The sequence below is a fragment of the Crassostrea angulata genome, chromosome 8, assembly GCF_025612915.1.
Source record: "Crassostrea angulata isolate pt1a10 chromosome 8, ASM2561291v2, whole genome shotgun sequence".
Classification (NCBI taxonomy): Eukaryota; Metazoa; Mollusca; class Bivalvia; order Ostreida; family Ostreidae; genus Magallana; species Magallana angulata.
This window is the reverse complement of record NC_069118.1, coordinates 30,357,983-30,376,970: the sequence shown is the minus strand read 5'-3', so window position 1 is coordinate 30,376,970 and position 18,988 is coordinate 30,357,983. Positions and strand designations below refer to the sequence as shown.

Sequence of the window (18,988 nt, the reverse complement as noted above, 5' to 3'; positions counted from 1 at the left end):
AAAACTATTATGTGCGCTCTGACCAAAAAAGGTTTACTAAGTAAAATGTCTTAGTTTATAGGTAAATTGACTATTAGAGAAAGTTTTCATTTAACCATTAATAAATGCGCAATATCAACAAGGAGAGCTCGTCCCGTTGTCGTAAAACTAGGTCAATTCATCATGATTTTTCTACTCTTAAAGGTTAGAGTGACATGTAGAGAGATATACACACTTGAAAACATTTTGTACTGCACAAGTGAAGGCTGATTCCTAATAACATATATATATATATATATATATATATATATATATATATATATATATATATATATATATATATATATATATATATATATATATATATATATATATATATATATAAGTCAATAAGACTTATTTGTGGGAGCTCACTAGGCATTGCCATTCTGATTCAGAATTCTGATTAATTCCCCTAAAAAAGAATCCTTTTTGCATAAAAACATAATATGTAATTGATTATCAGAGAAAGTTTTAGCCATTAAGAAATGCGCAATATCGACAAGGAAGGTCGTCCCGTTGTCGTAAAACTAGGTTAATTCATCATGATTTTTCTACATTTTTCTACTCTTAAAGGTTAGAGTGGCATGTAGAGAGTTATACATACTTGAAACCATTTTGTACTGCAAGAGTGAAGGCTGAGTCCTTAACAATTATATATATATATATATATATATATATATATATATATATATATATATATATATATATATATATATATATATATATATATATATATATATATATATATATATATATATATATATATATATATATATATATATATAAGCACAGTATGTAAGTCAATTAGATTTATTTATGGGAGCTCACTAGGCACTTGCCATTCTGATTCAGAGGATACGTTGTTACTGCCTTGTGACATTATTAAGGTAGTTTGCACTATCAAGGTAGTTTTTTTTATAAACTTGTTAATCATTGCAATTTTATATGTTGTTTTTTTCCCGTTTCAGTTCACAATGAGAAATTTTGAAATTTTGTTCGTTCTTTGTTTCGTCTGCAGCACTGTTTCATCAGGTAGGTATACCTGCAACTTTACTGTATTTTTTCATTTGGTGTACATGTCTTAAGAAAATTGACTTTAACTATCGAATGTAAAAAAGCCTCTTCTCAAATATAAACACTTTCAGTGAATTGGCCGGATGATCGATTCACGTTAGTCAAGCCATGGTATGGTTGTCCTCCGGGCTGGGCTCAAGGGTGGACTTACCAAGACAACGAGGATATATCCAATAAAAACTATATAACTTATTATCATCACTTTTACGGTAGGATATTGAATGCTTTTATTTTCAAAAGTATCAAGCTCTCGTCTCAAGCAACGAGAGGTATTAATTCCGCTTGAATGCACCTTATAATAGCCCAAAGAGATAGTTGTTCTGTTTTATCATATCTTAACATTGCTTAAAATTCAATTACGGCGACGACCAGAGGTAACGGCGGACATTGAGATATGCGATGGGCACTGTGACCATAGACTCTCTATAATAGCTGAACATTACAAAGTTCTATCTTTTATACTTATTTAGAAAATATGTAAACAAGCAAAAACATGAATCTTAAATATCTAGGAACCAGGGGAGAACTGAGCAAGAAATTTCTTACAAACTTGTTTAAAGTAAGATCTAAGAGTTTCATTGAAATCAACTGAAATGTTTTTGAAAACAAAATTTACAGAAAAATACTAATAATAGGGGAACAGAAATAGAACAAGAACTAGACACGGTCTCGTTGCGAGCAACGAGGAGGTCTTCCGTCCGATTTTTAGAAGAGGAAATGACCTTGCCTTTTATCTTCATCAACGAAACATATCAGGAAATGCAGATGTGATCTAAAAGTGCGATGGATGAAGGATTATACACCCCGTTGGATCCCTTATTTAAAGAACCAGCCCCATATATTTCATATTAAATAAGACGTCTTTTGACCTAATAACAGATCTAATGACCTGTAATAAAAAGAAACCGAAGAAAAACTAGAGCAAAGCTCGTTGCAAAGGAACGAGTGGGTCTTCCGTTAATACCGGAATTAAGCTGGAAACTCCTGTAAAAAGCAGAGCTCTTAAACCAATAACAAGAGTAACTAAAATAAAAAGATGAAAAAAAATCGAATTATTCCTGGTACGACTTAACAAAATCCGAATGATTTTAAGTACGAATTAACAAAAACCTTTTTGATTTTAAGAACGACTTAACAAAAAAAAATCCGAATGTGTTTAAGTACGACTTAACAATTATTTTTGGTACGAGTTAACTTTACTATTAACGTTATGCTATTTTTTAAACCAAGGACGCGGAATCAAAATTTCCGGAAAAATCGATTTTTAAATTCCAATATCTCTGTAATGCATCGTCCGATTTTAAAACGGCTTTCAGTGTTAGATTCAGTTTAATAAGCTCTACAAAACACATATTCGTTTTTGATTTGATCAAAAAATTCATTTTTTCGAAAAATTTGTTTCACTTCCGGTTTCGAGCGGAAGTGACAGATTTTCATTTCGAGCCTTATTACAGAGGTAAATCGATTAAACCATAACCATTGAAAATTTCAAGCCTCTATCTCAAAACGTTTTTTAGAAACGCCGCGGACAAAATGACTTTTTGAAAATTTTAAAAATGACGTTACGTCAAAACGGAATTGACGTTGTCAAGAAAACTTTAACATTTTTGAGGGATAATAGTTTCACATTATCTCTGAAAGTTTCATTAAAATCGGTTGGAAACTTTTTGAGTTATAAAGCCGAGAAGGAGTCAGAAAAAAAAGAAAAAGTATAATAACTAGAGCAAAGCTCGTTGCAAAGCAACGAGTGGGTCTTCCGTTAATGTCGGAAGTAAAGCTGGAAGTTCCTGTAAGAAGCAAAGCTCTTGAACCAATAACAAGAGTAACTAAAATAAAAAAATGAAAAAAATCGAATTATTCCTGGTACGACTTAACAAAATCCGAATTATTTTAAGTACGACTTGACAAAATCCTTCCTGATTTCAAGAACGACTTAACAAAAAGAATCCGAATGTGTTCAAGTACGACTTAACAATTATTTTTGGTACGAGTTAACTTTACTTTGAACATTACGCTATTTTTTAAACCAAGGACGCGGAAACAAAATTTCCGGAAAAATCAATTTCTAAACCCCAATATCTCTTTAATGCATCGTCCGATTTTAAAACGGATTTCAGTGTTAGATTCAGCTTGATAAGTTCTATAAAACACATATTCATTTTTAATTCGATCAGAAAATTCATTTTTTCGAAAAATTTGTTTCACTTCTGGTTTCGACCGAAAGGGACAGATTTTCATTTCCGGCCTTATTACAGAGGTAAATCGACCAAATCATAACCATTGAAAATTTCAAGCCTCTATCTTAAAACGTTTTTGAAAAACGCCGCGGACAAAATGACTTTTTGAAAATTTTAAAAATGACGTAACGTCAAAACGGAAGTGACGTTATAAACAAAACTTTGACATCTTTGAGCGATAATAGATTCACATAATCTCTGAAAGTTTCATTAAAATCAGTTGGAAACTTTTTGAGTTATAAAGCCGAGAAGGAGTCAGAAAAAAAAAAAAGTATAATAATAACTAGAGCAAAGCTCGTTGCAAAGCAACGAGTGGGTCTTCCGTTAATGTCGGAAGTAAAGCTGAAAGTTCCTGTAAGAAGCAGAGCTCTTTAACCGATACCAAGAGTAACTAAAATAAAAAGATAAAATAAATCGAATTATTCCTTGTACAACTTAACAAAATACGAATGATTTTAAGTACGACTTAACAAAAACCTTTCCGATTTCAAGAACAATTTAACAAAAAAAATCCGAATGTGTTACAGTACGACTTAACAATTATTTATGGTACGAGTTAATTTTACTTTGAACATTACGCTATTTTTTAAACCAAGGACGCGGAATCAAAATTTCCGGAAAAATCAATTTTTAAACCCCGATATCTCTGAAATGCATCATCCGATTTTAAAACGGTTTTCAGTGTTAGATTCAACTTGATAAGGTCTACAAAACACATATTCATTTTTGATTTGATCAGAAAATTCATTTTTTCGAAAAATTTGATTTACTTTCGGTTTCGACCGGAAGTGACGGATTTTGATTTCCAGCCTTATTACAAAGGCAAAACGATCAATATGTAAGCACGAAAAATTTCAACTTTCTATCTTGAAGCGTTTTTGAAAAAAGCCGCGGACAAAATGACTTTTTGAAAATTTTAAAAATGACGTAACGTAAAAACGGAAGTGACGTTACCTAAAAAACTTTAACATCTTTGAGGCATTATAATTGCACATAATCTCTGAAAGTTTCATAAAAATCGGTTAAAAACTTTTTGAGTTATGAAGCCGAAAAGAAGTCAGAAAAAAAAAGAAAAAGTATAATAATAACTAGAGCAAAGCTCGTTGCAAAGCAACGAGTGGGTCTTCCGTTAATGTCAGAAGTAAAGCTGGAAGTTCCTGTAAGAAGCAGAGCTCTTAAACCAATAATAAGAGTAATAAAAAGAAAAAGATGAAAAAATCGAATTATTCCTGGTACGACTTAACAAAATCCGAATGATTTTAAGTACGAATTAACAAAAACCTTTTTGATTTTAAGAACGACTTAACAAAAAAAATCCGAATGTGTTTAAGTACGACTTAACAATTATTTTTGGTACGAGTTAACTTTACAATTAACATTATGCTTTTTTTTAAACCAAGGACGCGGAATCAAAATTTCCGGAAAAATCAATTTTTAAACCCCGATATCTCTGTAATGCATTGTCCGATTTTAAAACGGCTTTCAGTGTTAGATTCAGCTTAATAAGCTCTACAAAACACATATTCATTTTTGATTTTATCAGAAAATTCATTTTTTCGAAAAATTTGTTTCACTTCCGGTTTCGACCGGAAGTGACAGATTTTCATTTCGAGCCTTATTACAGAGGTAAATCGACCAAATCATAACCATTGAAAATTTCAAGCCTCTATCTTAAAGCGTTTTTGAGAAAAGTCCGGGACAAAATGACTTTTTGAAATTTTTAAAAATGACGTCACGTCGAAACGAAGGTGACGTTCTCTTTAAAACTTTTACATTTTTGAGGGACGCCAACTTGCAAAAATCTCTTAAAATTTCATCAAAATCGGTAGAAAACCTTTTGAGTTATGAAGCAAAAAAGGAGTCAGAAGAAAAGAAAAAGAATAATAACTAGAGCAAAGCTCGTTGCAAAGCAACAAGTGGGTCTTCCGTTAACGTCGGAAGTAAAGCTGGAAGTTCCTGTAAGAAGCAGACCTCTTAAATTGATAACAAGAGTAACTTGAATAAAAAGATGAAAAAAAAATCGAATTATTCCTGGTACGACTTAACAAAATACGAATGATTTTAAGTACGACTTAACAAAAACCTTTCCGATTTCAAGAAGGACTTAACAAAAAAAATCAGAATGTGTTCAAGTACGACTTAACAATTATTTTTGGTACGAGTTAATCTTACTTTGAACATTACGCTATTTTTTAAACCAAGGACGCGGAATCAAAATTTCCGGAAAAATCAATTTTTAAACCCTAATAACTCTGTAATGCATCGTCCGATTTTCAAACGGATTTTAGTTTTGAACTCAGCATGACAATTACTGTAAGATACGTACGTAAAATTTTTAAAATTGAAAAACATGAAAATTTAAAAAAATTGGTTTTGCTTCCGGTTTCGACCGGAAGTGTTCGAATTGAATTTCCAGCCTTATGTCATAAGTAAAACGGTAGTTCTACCTTCTCTGTAAATTTCATAGCTTTATCTTAATTCAAAAAAAAGAAAAGCTCCGGACAAAATCACTTTTTAAAACGTGAAAAACGTCAATATCTGACGAATTTGATGACGTTATCATACAATTTTTTCATATCATAGAGATCTTTTATATACACATTTAACCTGTAAATTTCAAAACAATCGATGCAAGCGTTTTTGAAATATTTGAGTTGGAAAAAAAATAAAAAGAATAATAATAATAAGAACTAGAGCAAAGCTCGTTGCAAAGCAACGAGTGGGTCTTCCGTTAATGTCAGAAGTAAAGCTGGAAGTTCCTGTAAAAGCAGAGCTCTTAAACCAATAACAAGAGAACTTAAAATAAAAATGTGAAAAAAATCGAATATTCCTGGTACGACTTAACAAAATACGATTGATTTTAAGTACGACTTAACAAAAACCTTTCTGATTTTCAGAACGACTGAACAAAAAAAATCCGAATGTGTTCAGGTACGACTTAGCAATTATTTTTGGTGCGAGTTAATTTTACTTTGAACATTACGCTATTTTTTAAACCAAGGACGCGGAATCAAAATTTCCGGAAAAATCAATTTTAAAACCCCGATATCTCTGTAATGCATCGTCTGATTTTCAAACGGATTTCAGTTTCGTATTCAGCATGACCAACTCTACAAACCTCATAATTAATTAAAATTGAAACGAAAAATTCGAAAATTCGAAAATTTTAAAACACTTCCGGTTTGGACCAGAAGTGACGGAAACTTAATTCCAGCCTTATGTCCAAATAAAAACGATTAATGCTTCAACACAGAAAATCCCAAGTCTCTATCTTGAAGCGTTTTTGAAAAACGCCCTGGACAAAATCACTTTTTTGAAATTTAAAAATTGACGTAACGTAAAAACAAAAGTGACGTCGCAGTTAAAAATTTAACATCTTTGAGGCACAATAATGCCTAATAATCCCTGAAAGTTTCATGTATATCTGTTGAAAACTTTTTGAGATATTAAGCTTTAAAAAAGTCAGAAAAATAAAGAAAAAGAAAAAAAATAATAATAAAAAGAAACAATAGAATAACAAGAGGGTCTTCCGTTGGAAACGGAAGACCCTAATAAGAAAAAAAAGAAACCGTAGAAAAACAAAAGGGTCTTCCGTTGGAAACGGAAGACCCTAATAATAATAATAATACTAGAGCAAAGCTCGTTGCAAAGCAACGAGTGGGTCTTCCGTTAATGTCGAAAGTAAAGCTGGAAGTTCTTGTAAGAAGCAGAGCTCTCAAACCAATAACAAGAGTAACTAAAAAAAAAAGATAAAAATAATCGAAGTATTCCTGGTACGACGTAACAAAATATGAATGATTTTAAGTACGACTTAACAAAAACCTTTCCGATTTCAAGAGCGACTTAACCAAAAAAAATCCGAATGTGTTCAAGTACGACTTAACAATTATTTTTGGTACGAGTTAATTTTACTTTGAACATTACGCTATTTTTTAAACCAAGGACGCGGAATGAAAATTTCCGGAAAAATCAATATTTAAACCCCAATAACTTTGTAATGCATCGTCCGATTTTCAAACGGATTTCAGTTTTGAACTCAGCATTGGAATTACTGTAAGATGCGTACGTAAAAATTTTAAAATTGAGAAACATGAAAATTCAAAAAAATTGGTTTTGCTTCCGGTTTCGACCGGAAGTGTCCGAATTGAGTTTCCAGCCTTATGTCATAAGTAAAACGGTAGTTCTACCTCCTCTGTAAATCTCATAGCTTTATCTTAAATCGAAAATGAGAAAAGCTCCGGACCAATTCACTTTTTAAAACGTGAAAAACGTCAATATCTGACGAATTTGATGACGTCATCAAATACTTTTTTCATACTATAGAGATCTTTTAGATATACATTAAATCTGTTAATTTCAAAACAATCGATGCAAGCGTTTTTGAAATATTTGAGTTGGAAAAAAAATAAAAAGAACTAGAGCAAAGCTCGTTGCAAAGCAACGAGTGGGTCTTCCGTTAATGTCGGAAGTAAAGCTGGAAGTTCCTGTAAGAAGCAGAGCTCTGAAACCAATAACAATAGTAACTAAAATAAAAATATGAAAAAAATCGAATATTCCTGGTACGACTTAACAAAATACGAATGATTTTAAGTACGACTTAACAAAACCTTTCCGATTTTAAGAACGACTGAACAAAAAAAATCCGAATGTGTTCAGGTACGACTTAGCAATTATTTTTGGTATGAGTTAATTGTACTTTGAACATTACGCTATTTTTTAAACCAAGGCCGCGGAATCAAAATTTCCGGAAAAATCATTTTTTTAACCCCGATATCTCTGTAATGCATCGTCCGATTTGAAAACGGCTTTCAGTGTTAGATTCAGCTTAATAAGCTCTATAAAACACATATTCTTTTTCGATTTGATCAGAAAATTCATTTTTTCGAAAAATTTGTTTCACTTCCGGTTTCGACCGGAAGTAACAAAATACATTTTTTTGGTCAAATGCCATAAGTAAATCCGCAAATTTACAATCACAGAAAATTTCAAGTCTTTATAAACAACCGTTTACTAGAAAAGTCCTGGACAAAATCACTTTTTGAAAATTTGTAAAATGACGTAACTAGAAAACGGAAGTGATTTAATGACTGAAACTGTTAAAGCTTCAAGGGACAAGAATTTAACATAATCTCTGAAAATTTCTTGCAAATCGGTTGAATAGTTTTTGAGATATAAAGCAAAAAAGAAGTCAGAAGGAAAAACAAGAAGAATAATAATAATAAAAAAAAAACAATAGAATAACAAGAGGGTCTTCCGTTGAAAACGGAAGACCCTAATAATAATAATAAGAATAAGAAAAAAAAGAAACCGTAGAAAAACAAAAGGGTCTTCCGTTGGAAAACGGAAGACCCTAATAATAATAAAAAGAAACAATAGAATAACAAGAGGGTCTTCCGTTGGAAACGGAAGACCCTAAAAAGAAACCGAAGAATAACAAGAGGGTCTTCCGTTGAAAACGGAAGACCCTTATAAAAAGAAACCGAAGAATAACAAGAGGGTCTTCCGTTAAAAACGGAAGACCCTAATAATAATAAAAAGAAACCGAAGAATAACAAGAGGGTCTTCCGTTGAAAACGAAAGACCCTAAAAAGATGGTCTGCCTTTGTAAACGAAAGACCCTAATAACAATAAGAATAGAAGGGTCGACGGAAGACCCTTATAATAAAAGACTGTTTTGTCTAAATCTTAATTGAAGAGTGTTTTTCAACTTGAACTACAGTCCAACAACCCTTTTATGTTGAATATTTTAGTTAGAAAATTAGACAAAAAGGAGAGAAAGAAATAGAGAGAAAGAACAAATCTTGGCTCCGGCGAGATAAGAACACACAGCCTTTGCAGGTGTCTCAAAACATGGTTGACGCGAAATAATTCCCGAATTTGTCTTTGAATTTGGGGAGTTTCCGCCTGGGAGAGGAGCTGAGTTTTTGTATGAGATGAAAAACAACGTGTAAGATATCTGACTATTCAGGTTTGGTTACAGTGCGAGGTCATTTGAAATATTGATGCGTGTTTGTGTCTGGAGAGGGTTGAAAAGACCCGAGCTTGATTTTCGTCTTAAATAAATCGAAAATAGAATTTTGAGGTGTGGATCTCGAATTCGGTTAACAACAATTAGGTGAAGTCCTAAATCAATGACTGATGCATTTTACCAATGTATTTCAGTCTTGAGAATGTTTTTTCGTGTCGTTTACTATTATGTTTGACTGTTTTATTTCAGCAGGATTGATAAAATCTTTATAAATGTAGAAATAACGAAATCAGTAACACGTAAATTTATTCGGTAAAAATTTGATGACAGTAATTTCCACAGTTCTAACATTCATATGTAGTTCACATGCTATCGTAGATACAGACTAAACGGAAATATAAACTTTGGAGGTTTTTCTTAATCCCAGACAGGCAACAGATTTGTATCAGTATATAGACATGCACAAAAAAGGAAAAAGTACACCATCTTTAATAAAAATGACTTTTTAGCGTTGACTTCCAATCAGTAAAAAGACAATCATTAAACAATGAATTTCAAATTATTTGAATCCATAGACATTATCCCGTAACTTGAAATAAATACATGTATAATTTTTGGACGCCAATGTACATTTAGCCTCTATCTAATTTACTGCATGTTACCTGTACTTAGTTCTTATGTACTTTAGAGAGAGAGAGAGAGAGAGAGAGAGAGAGAGAGAGAGAGAGAGAGAGAGAGAGAGAGAGAGAGAGAGAGAGAGAGAGAGAGAGAGAAATTTTCTAGTTTTTTGTAGTGTTTAGGGAATCAGTATATCAGCAACGTATGTCAATAAACGCATGCATACATGCAAGCGTGTATCTATATATGTGAACAAATACTAATCAGTTCTCCTTTTAAAGCGATGTAAAATAACGATGGTGCATTGCTAAATGTTGTGTGCATACAGTCATTGAGATGGCGGCATTTCTTTGACGCCGGCAAAGCGACCCAGTGAACTCTAATGCGGTCGTACTGCAGGGGCGCTTCGGCGGCATGTCTTTGATGGCGGCGATGCGAACTGCTGACAAAAACGAGCTCTATATTTGTACTTAAAAGCTGTTATTATTTTTATTTATGATAAAAATAAAACGGAAAAAAATAAAAACCATCATTTTAAAGGTATAATCGTTAAGCAAAACAAAATTAGGGAAGAAAAAATAATCGGCACTCGGGGATGGAACCCGGGTCGCCTGGGCACAAGTCCAACACTCTAACGACTGAGCTACGCGGACTCTCGCTTCAGTATTTTTGATCTCAAAATCTCGGAAATGCCTGGATCGAATTTAACACGAATTTCATATTCTGAAGTGATTTAAGCGTCTCTATCGAATAAAAACATAAATAAAATTCAAATCTAAAAATTTGAAAAATTAAGGTTTTTCATTTCCTTCCGGTGACGACCGGAAGTGACGGCGGACGTTCGGATATGCGAAGGGCACTGCGGCCGTTCATTTTCTACCTTCTCTGAAAATTTGAAGGTTCTATCGTAAATACTTTTTGAGAAAAATCGTGAACAAGCAAAAACGTAAAATCTTCAATTTCTCGGTACCGGAAGTGACGACCAAACAAAGCCCGTCTACGTTTCTTACAAATTTTGTCTTGAATAAGATCTGAAAATTTCATGAAAATTGGCTGAAGCATTTTTGAGAAAACGTGACAGAAAAAAACCCCAATAAAAATAATAGTGAAAAAGAAACAAAGCAATAACAAGAAGGTCTTCCGTTGGAAACGGAAGACCTTAATAATAAGGTCCAACGTTGAAACGGAACACCTTAATAATTGGTCTGGTGATTGATACATTTAAAATAATTAAAATCTTACAATACGTTAGGTACATAAACATTAAAGATATTGTTTTACGTATAATAGTGAAATGCATTTAAATTATTTTTGAATTGCACCTGTTTCCATTTTTTAAATTAATTCTTATATAATTGTAGGGGAAAAATTTGGACGAGATTTCAAGTTTTACTACTGCTCAAAAAACTATCGTTCTAACACCGGAAAACGGTGGCCACCTGGAAACTACTGTATTTTGAGAGATTTAAGTTGTCCATCGGGTAAGTCAACTAATTAAAGGTTTTATATGAATTTTTAAAGCATGGTGTTTTAATGAATAATAGTCATATCTAAAAGGCTTATTTGAAACAAACGCGATGTTTTAATTTATTGCCAACCTGTATAAAAACGGGAATAATAATAATAAATGTAGGTAATTTCAAAACAAAATAGGGTTTTCCTCTGGCAGTGTATTCTGGGATGACGAAGATACATTCAATGACAATTCACATGGGGGCTATCTACCGGATGGTTACTTTGGTAGTGATACAAGGATAGATTACTGTTGCAGGTACGATTAAATTTATATCTAATTGTTGTTAGACTAAGCTGAACACTATTAGTTATCTACACAGTCCGCCACATATAGTACATATATGTACCTCCTTCATCATCGTAAACCCAAAACCCATTTATACGCCACAAAACTCTTAAAGTTAACATGAATTCATCAAAGTATTTGGTCATTATCCTATACTATTTTCTTATCCTATACTATTTTCTATCGCTCCTTAACTATGCTTTCCTTAAATGGTGTATGTATACCGGTCGGGAAAGTTATGACTAAGTCACATTTAAGCCGATGGTCGGGCGAAAAAATTTCTCACGTAAAGGCGACTGAAGAAACATGATCGCACGACACTGGTATCGAACGATCATTCTCAGTCACATCAATATCTTCAAAGGTTTGAATTTAAATTAGTCAGTAAATCGTCGCACATTGATTTAACGTTACACCACAGCTTAGTTTTTACGGTCAGCCGAATACATTAAGAAATTCGCATTTGCTGAATATTTACCTAAAACCAAATAACCATAGCTTCAAATCATTGAGAGAAAAAAGTATTCAGCATAGCATCGTCCGCCTGGCCTCTGCTTATCGATGATAGACTGCGGATGTTTAACGTCATCTGTATACGGGAGGTCGTCCATCAGCCGTTTTGTCAAAATCGGCATATAGACCAGTCCACCTTTCATCGTTCAAGGAATGCCAGCCGACAATTAAGAAAACTCACCATGCCTAAATGTCGACCGACCAAAGACAGATATAACAAACTGTTTGTCAATTATCAACGACTGTTTCAACTTAAGAGATCGACCACTGACGCAGAAAAAAATATTTTGGTTCGACGAGTACGAAGTTGGAAGGCCCACGAAAAAAGTGGTCGATTATGGCCAAGACAACGGCTGATGAACTGCCGACTGTGACCCGAATTATCCCATTTATCCTCAAAAACCGTCAGCCGTTTCGTTGTTTTTGGTGGGGTTTTTTTTTGCAATTATAAATTTGACTTGAGTTTAATGGTATGTTCCCTTCTGATCATTGCATTCCGATGACAACATGTTCCAAAAGAGAAAAGAGGAAATAAAAGGCTCTGCAATCACCATATCTGTATAATGTGTATCCTCCAAAATTAGTGCTGCCTTATGCTTAGATCATATTTAAGCCGATGGTCAGGCGAACAAATTTTCCTCGTATCGTCGGATGAAGAAACATGATCGCCCGACTCTGGTGTCAGACGGCTTGGAACTTTTACATAAATTTCTAGAAATTAAAATAAAGTGGGTTTTGTAGTTTGTTTTTTAAGGAAAAGCGTAATCAATTTGGGATCAGTTTAAGCTCTCCTAAATTTTGGAATTGCCATAACTTTGTCTCAACTTCAAAATCATCACATACGTTGTCCTAAGACCATCCTAAAGTTGTAAATTTATTTTCTTATAGGATCTTGGAATTGCTGTTATGCTTTTACTTAAGCTTGTAAACTTAGACATTTTTTCTACATTTCCAGCGTTTTAAACAATCTTCAATTTCATAATCCTGCGGGAGAGCGGAGGTTCATTTATATTCTAATACAAGAACAACTTTATCAACTCTAATGTTTAATACGTTTATTTTAACGTATTTGGAAAGGAACCCCGAAACCATTTACGTTCTCTTTTGCTATAAGCGTGTCTGGAAGCTGACGATCGCGAATTAAACGAATTTAAGAAATAAAAATATATAAGCGAGATTAAACAGGATGCTATGGGGAAAATTCAGCCTGCGCATGAGCTAGCCTGGTTCCTGTGCGTAATGGGTAGCGCAGGGAACCAGGCTAGCATTCGATTATCTCAATCGGGATCTGGATTCCATGCAATATGCACACATAAGTTCAAAGGCGCTGTAATTGTAAAGTTGTCAGTAAACAGAACAGAAACAAAGAATTCCTTTTAAAGAAATGATCGGCATGTGATATGAACTGTCAGAATTATGAAATAAGTAATGTTATGCCGAAACTACAACAGGCATCAAGTAGCATAATTTTCAATGTTTTGCTGTGTTACGAATACATGTACACATGTAGCTTATTTTTACTTTTATAGTAGGCGAGGCTAGAGCACTTCCCGATAAAAAAAAATACTAGTAAGCATTTAAGTATGATTGAATGATTATGTGACGGTATATAATAGACGATTGAACGATTATGTCATTATATTAAAGTAACAATCTCAAGGAAAATGCATCAAAATATGAAATTAATTTGCACAAAGCTGTCACTGCATAGTTAACAAAGTAGTGCGAAGCATAATGTGTGCGCAAATAGTAGAATTTGCCGAATGCCTGATACTATAAATGCAATCTCCATTAATATAATGACAATTATTTTAGAAGTATGAACCCTTTAAATTCTGGGAAAAAAGTCAGGGCTATACATATACGAAATGAACGTACAAATTTAGTGGTTAAAAGTAGGCGTGTAGAGTCGGTGGAAATTTTGATAATTTTGTTCACGTTTTCGTTCAAAACACATGCATATGGTCCACATATTGCAGTCTTGGATCACATGAGCAACAATTGCAATTAACATAAATAAATCTGAATATTTTGGCATCATATACAAAATATCTGGAGAGTGAAGTATAATTAAACATGTAGTATAGAAATTCATTTTTTTGCCTGGATATTCTTAAGTTCATCTTTAAGCCCCTTTAGTAACAAAGTGGTTTTATATTCATTACACATATTGAGCCTTGATGTTCTCCATAGGGTTATAAACAACTGTTTATACAGGTGAATATCGATAACTCAAACTTCAGGGGACATAATTAAACTTCGAGAGATCAAGAGTTCGAGAAAACGAAAGTTTTTTTTTTAATCCGGAAACTTTTGTTTCGGTCAATTTGATTTCAAAATTAAAGTAACCGAAAGTTTATATTTATAGCGTGGAAGGACAGACTAAGTCTAAAATGGTATCATTCGTATTTTCTGCTACTTTACTTCAATTTCAACAATACAGAAGTAAATTTTGTGTTTATTTAGTTTTCTTAAAAATTTTTAAAAACTTTTAAGTGTTACAAGTGTTTTATGTTTTATTAATCACAGAAAATTCTAAATAAAGGGTGGTCTAATTTACCGTAGATTTCACAAGAAGTTGAAATTTATAGATCAGTTTCAAATGATCCATCAACCTTTTGACGAAAGCAAGGGGTATTGTCACATTCCTAGTCAACAAATTGACACTAGCACGCTAGCCCCAGGCGATCACTCGATCATCCACGTGGAGCTAATTATACGCTTGATCGGTATCGTGTGTACACGGCGCCACTTTGAGTTATCAAGAGAAAAAACAATTAAAATATATATATAACGGGATTATAGGTTTAACTTAAAGAGATCAAGAACTACGAGAGATCGGGGTTTAAGAGATTAGGACAAAATTTGCTTTGTTATATAAAAAAAAAATCGGGAACGTGATTTCACTTCAAGAGATCAAGAACTTTGAGGGATCGAAGTTTGAGTGTCATCGAGCCATCGAGTGTCACCTATATATGGGATATAAACCTATATTAAATTTTGAACCCTGGTAAGGCCTAAAATTTTGTCGAAGGGCCAAAGTCTAAACAGGTTTTAAAAAATAAAAAAATGTCAAAATGCCTGCTTATCATATAAGTAAAACCAAATATCATAATACAAAACCGATCAGACCATACCTAATACGAGAGTAAACCTAGGTTTACTTTCGGGGTTTACTCTGGGTTTACTTTTTGAAATTTTGTGACCTGGGACCCTTTTTACAAAGCATCCGTAAAACTTTGGGATTACTCGCGGTTTGCCTTTGGTATCCTCTTTAAGCATTGAAATGTGAAACTGGGTTTAGTTCGGGTCTACTAGAATGGACCCAAAATAAACCAAAAGTAAACCCGTAGGTGACAAAGTCGGTAAACCCCGTGTAAAAATACCCCTAAAAGCAGACGCTACATGGGTATTTGGAATAAACGAGGGGTAGGAATTACAGGCAGTAAAATGGTAAGATAAAAGAGCGATCTGCTTCACACTTCAGTGCTACCAGTTGACTCCAAAAGCAACTCTCGAGAAAACCCAAAGTAAACCCCAATTGGACACAAAGTCAGCTACCATTGCTGCACCACAATACCCCTGACAAAAGAAATTGCAAGAGCTTATTAAACTTTATAGTGGTAAATGATAATAAATTTAAGTTAATTTATAACATTAAAACAATGTCAAAGTAAATACCGAAAAATTTACGCTGAGATAATTTTTCTCTTGCTAGAAACGACGGCTATTATTTCAATGCAATAGAACTTCCGACCTCTCACCCGTTTTACCTACTGAGATACACTTCCTACTGTCAGCGGGTCAAGGGAATGCATGTGAGGGAAGAAATTGTTCGATTTGATGACGAAGACCTAGCCAATAGAAATTCCATCTCAGGATCCACTCCGAAGGGAGCAGGCGGACACGATCACTTCCTGATGTATTGTTACTATTGGAGTTAAAGTTTAAAAACTCACAAGTAATATATTATTGTTAAGATCCTAGCTTATTTACTAAATTTCCCTCTTCCTTTGCTTCGGTAAAAGTGATTACTATATATATATATATATATATATATATATATATATATATATATATATATATATATATATATATATATATATTTATATATATATATATATATATAATGTCAATTAAGGACACATTTTATCCGACACGTAATTACCAATTGCAAGTATATCATAAATATACCTGTTTTATTTTAATTTATTTCTTATGATTGTTTGAAATTTAGAAAAAATTTATATTCAGTATATTCATATTCTCATTTCACGTTTAAGTTTCTTCAAAGAATGCGTGAAACTATGTCATAACTTTTTGACAAACTTGTTAATGTTAATAGGTTATTTTGTATTATTATAAATGATGCTCATTTATACAATTGTAATAGAATTCTTGTATTTTTTATGGTACAGATTTTATTATGGACTGCTTCAATGGAATATTCATTCATATAATAAATCATGTAATAGTATGACTGTACTCTGATAGTATCTACATATACTTCTATTTGTCTCTCTATCACTGTTCTCACAGTAGCATACTTTTTACAGGTTGAGACCAATCGCATAAATGGGATATAAAAGCCCAAATGGGATATAAATTTAAAGTGCAAAAAATAAAAATGTTTGATTTGGTAATTCTTATATGAATCCGTATTAATCTATATCAAATGCAACAACTGTTGCTTAACAAATTTTCCTGTAAGTCAAGAGGTTGTAAGATTGATCCCCAAAAAGCTTTGGATCAATCTCCATAATAGTACAGTGACAGGAAAAGTTGTTACATTTCATCTATTCTAATGCGGATTAACCATATTTTTAGCATAATATTTTTTTTGGCACTTCAAATTCATATCTCATTTCGGGCATTGTTTCCAAAACGGGCTATTTTATCCCATTTTGGTAATTGGTCCCAACCTGTTCTGTGAAACCAAACATTATCATTTTAATCATGTTTCTTTCTCATGACCCAACTTATTGTATTTTCATTTTTTATGATTTTCAAATAAATCTTATCATTATATCGACAATACTCCTTACCTTTTCTGTGCTTAATATCATATTTCCAACATGGAAAAGTGCCTGTAGCAAAAAAGTATAAATATCAGTTACTCTGACGCACTTTTAAAATTAAGACAAAGCCGATATTCTTAAATCTTTTAGAAATCACGCAGGCAGAAACGAAACCCTATTAATCTTTTTAGCAGAGTATTTCTTTGAAACCTATGCATAAATTTTATTTTCCTACTTACCAAAATATGTTGCTTTCTTGCATGCATTTTGGGCGAAAGATCCCACCATATATTTTGGAACTAACTCATAACTTTTGAAACGTATAGCAGTTTGTGGCATAATCTAAAATAATTGCTCGTCTAAAATCAACTTTCATTATTGAAGCTAACATGGATTTATTATACATGTAATAGTTTTGATCGCTCCTCAACTACTTGGGTATATATATATATATATATATATATATATATATATATATATATATATATATATATATATATATATATATATATATATATATATATATATATATAATATATATATATATATATATATATATATATATATATATATATATCACTCAAAATGGCTAACGACACGAACAATATCTATTGTTCGCGTCGTTAGCCATTTTTAGTGCTTTATATACAGTTTACTTGTTTAGTATCTATATATTAGATCCCACACTATAAAATGCCTAGTGTTGTTGATTCTATTCAGTGCTCTCTCTCTCTCTCTAAATATATTATATATATATATATATATATATATATATATATGAGAGAGAGAGAGAGAGAAAGAGAACGTTAGTCAGTTGCTATCCGATCAAGGTATCAAGGTTACACGAACTTTTAAAAGCATGAACTACGCTTTGTAGAAATTTGTTTCTAAAGAAAAAAAAATAAATGTGGATACAATAAAAAATATAAAAAGCTGTTTTCTTTGAAGAATACTTAATGTATCTACGTTGTCGTTGTACAGATAGTGCTGCCCTACGTTGCCTGCACATCGAATACATGTGTCAACTCGTTTATACAGAATGCACAACTTTAACATCATTTTGTTAACCCCGAATTCACTACACCTAACATGCATGTAAAAAATGAGCGATTGTGAATCCACAAAGCTAACAACGGTTTGTTGTTAATAGAAACCCATTTTCTGGAGTCCACGCTGTCACATTACTATCTACTTCAGTAGTGAGTTTACATGAGGTGATATAACACATGGAAACTTGAAAAAATGAGTGTCTGTTTAGTTTCTTTTCTCATTGTGTGGACACTGAGGTTCACATAGAAAATAAATATTTAACGAGCATAACCCGAATGTAATGAGGAAAATTTAGCTTGCACATGACCAGCCTAGTTATTGCGCAGGGTTGTGGATAGGCAAGGGAACCAGGCAAGCACATGACAAGTTTATATGAATTGGAATCGGGATTTCATGTTATATGCACATGTTAAAGTTCAAAGGCGCTTATTATAAAATATTGGTACAGTAATAAATTACTTTTTAACTATAATGCAATATTCCCTAATAATATGCACATATATTACATGTATTGAAGGAGTAAGACCTCTTCTGAAGTAGAAGGGCTTAAGCAATAAAATAGGATCCGACGTAGAAATATAGAGGTATATGTACATCATAATAAAAAATACTTTTACCGATTTAGAATTTTCCAATCTTACAATATTTGACCAAAAAATGAGAACAATTTTTAAAAGGTGAAAATCAT

General features: G+C 32.6%; 1 protein-coding gene across 1 annotated transcript; it reads left to right on the top strand.

Moving 5' to 3' along the window:
* Window positions 1-834: 834 nt before the first annotated feature.
* On the top strand, window positions 835-16,282 carry LOC128161727 (uncharacterized). The gene is made up of 6 exons (XM_052825102.1): window positions 835-908; window positions 990-1,053; window positions 1,167-1,304; window positions 11,280-11,399; window positions 11,572-11,689; window positions 15,951-16,282. The coding sequence occupies exons 2-6, from the start codon at window positions 996-998 to the stop codon at window positions 16,174-16,176; spliced, it is 660 nt and encodes a 219-aa protein (XP_052681062.1). The 5' UTR covers window positions 835-908; window positions 990-995; the 3' UTR covers window positions 16,177-16,282.
* Window positions 16,283-18,988: the final 2,706 nt, after the last annotated feature.

Coding starts and splice junctions, on each gene's coding strand:
- LOC128161727 (XM_052825102.1), top strand. CDS start 996: ATGAGAAATTTTGAAATTTTGTTCGTTCTTTGTTTCGTCTGCAGCACT. Junction 1,305..11,279: donor TTATTATCATCACTTTTACG/GTAGGATATTGA, acceptor ATATAATTGTAG/GGGAAAAATTTGGACGAGAT. Junction 11,690..15,950: donor AGGATAGATTACTGTTGCAG/GTACGATTAAAT, acceptor TTCTCTTGCTAG/AAACGACGGCTATTATTTCA.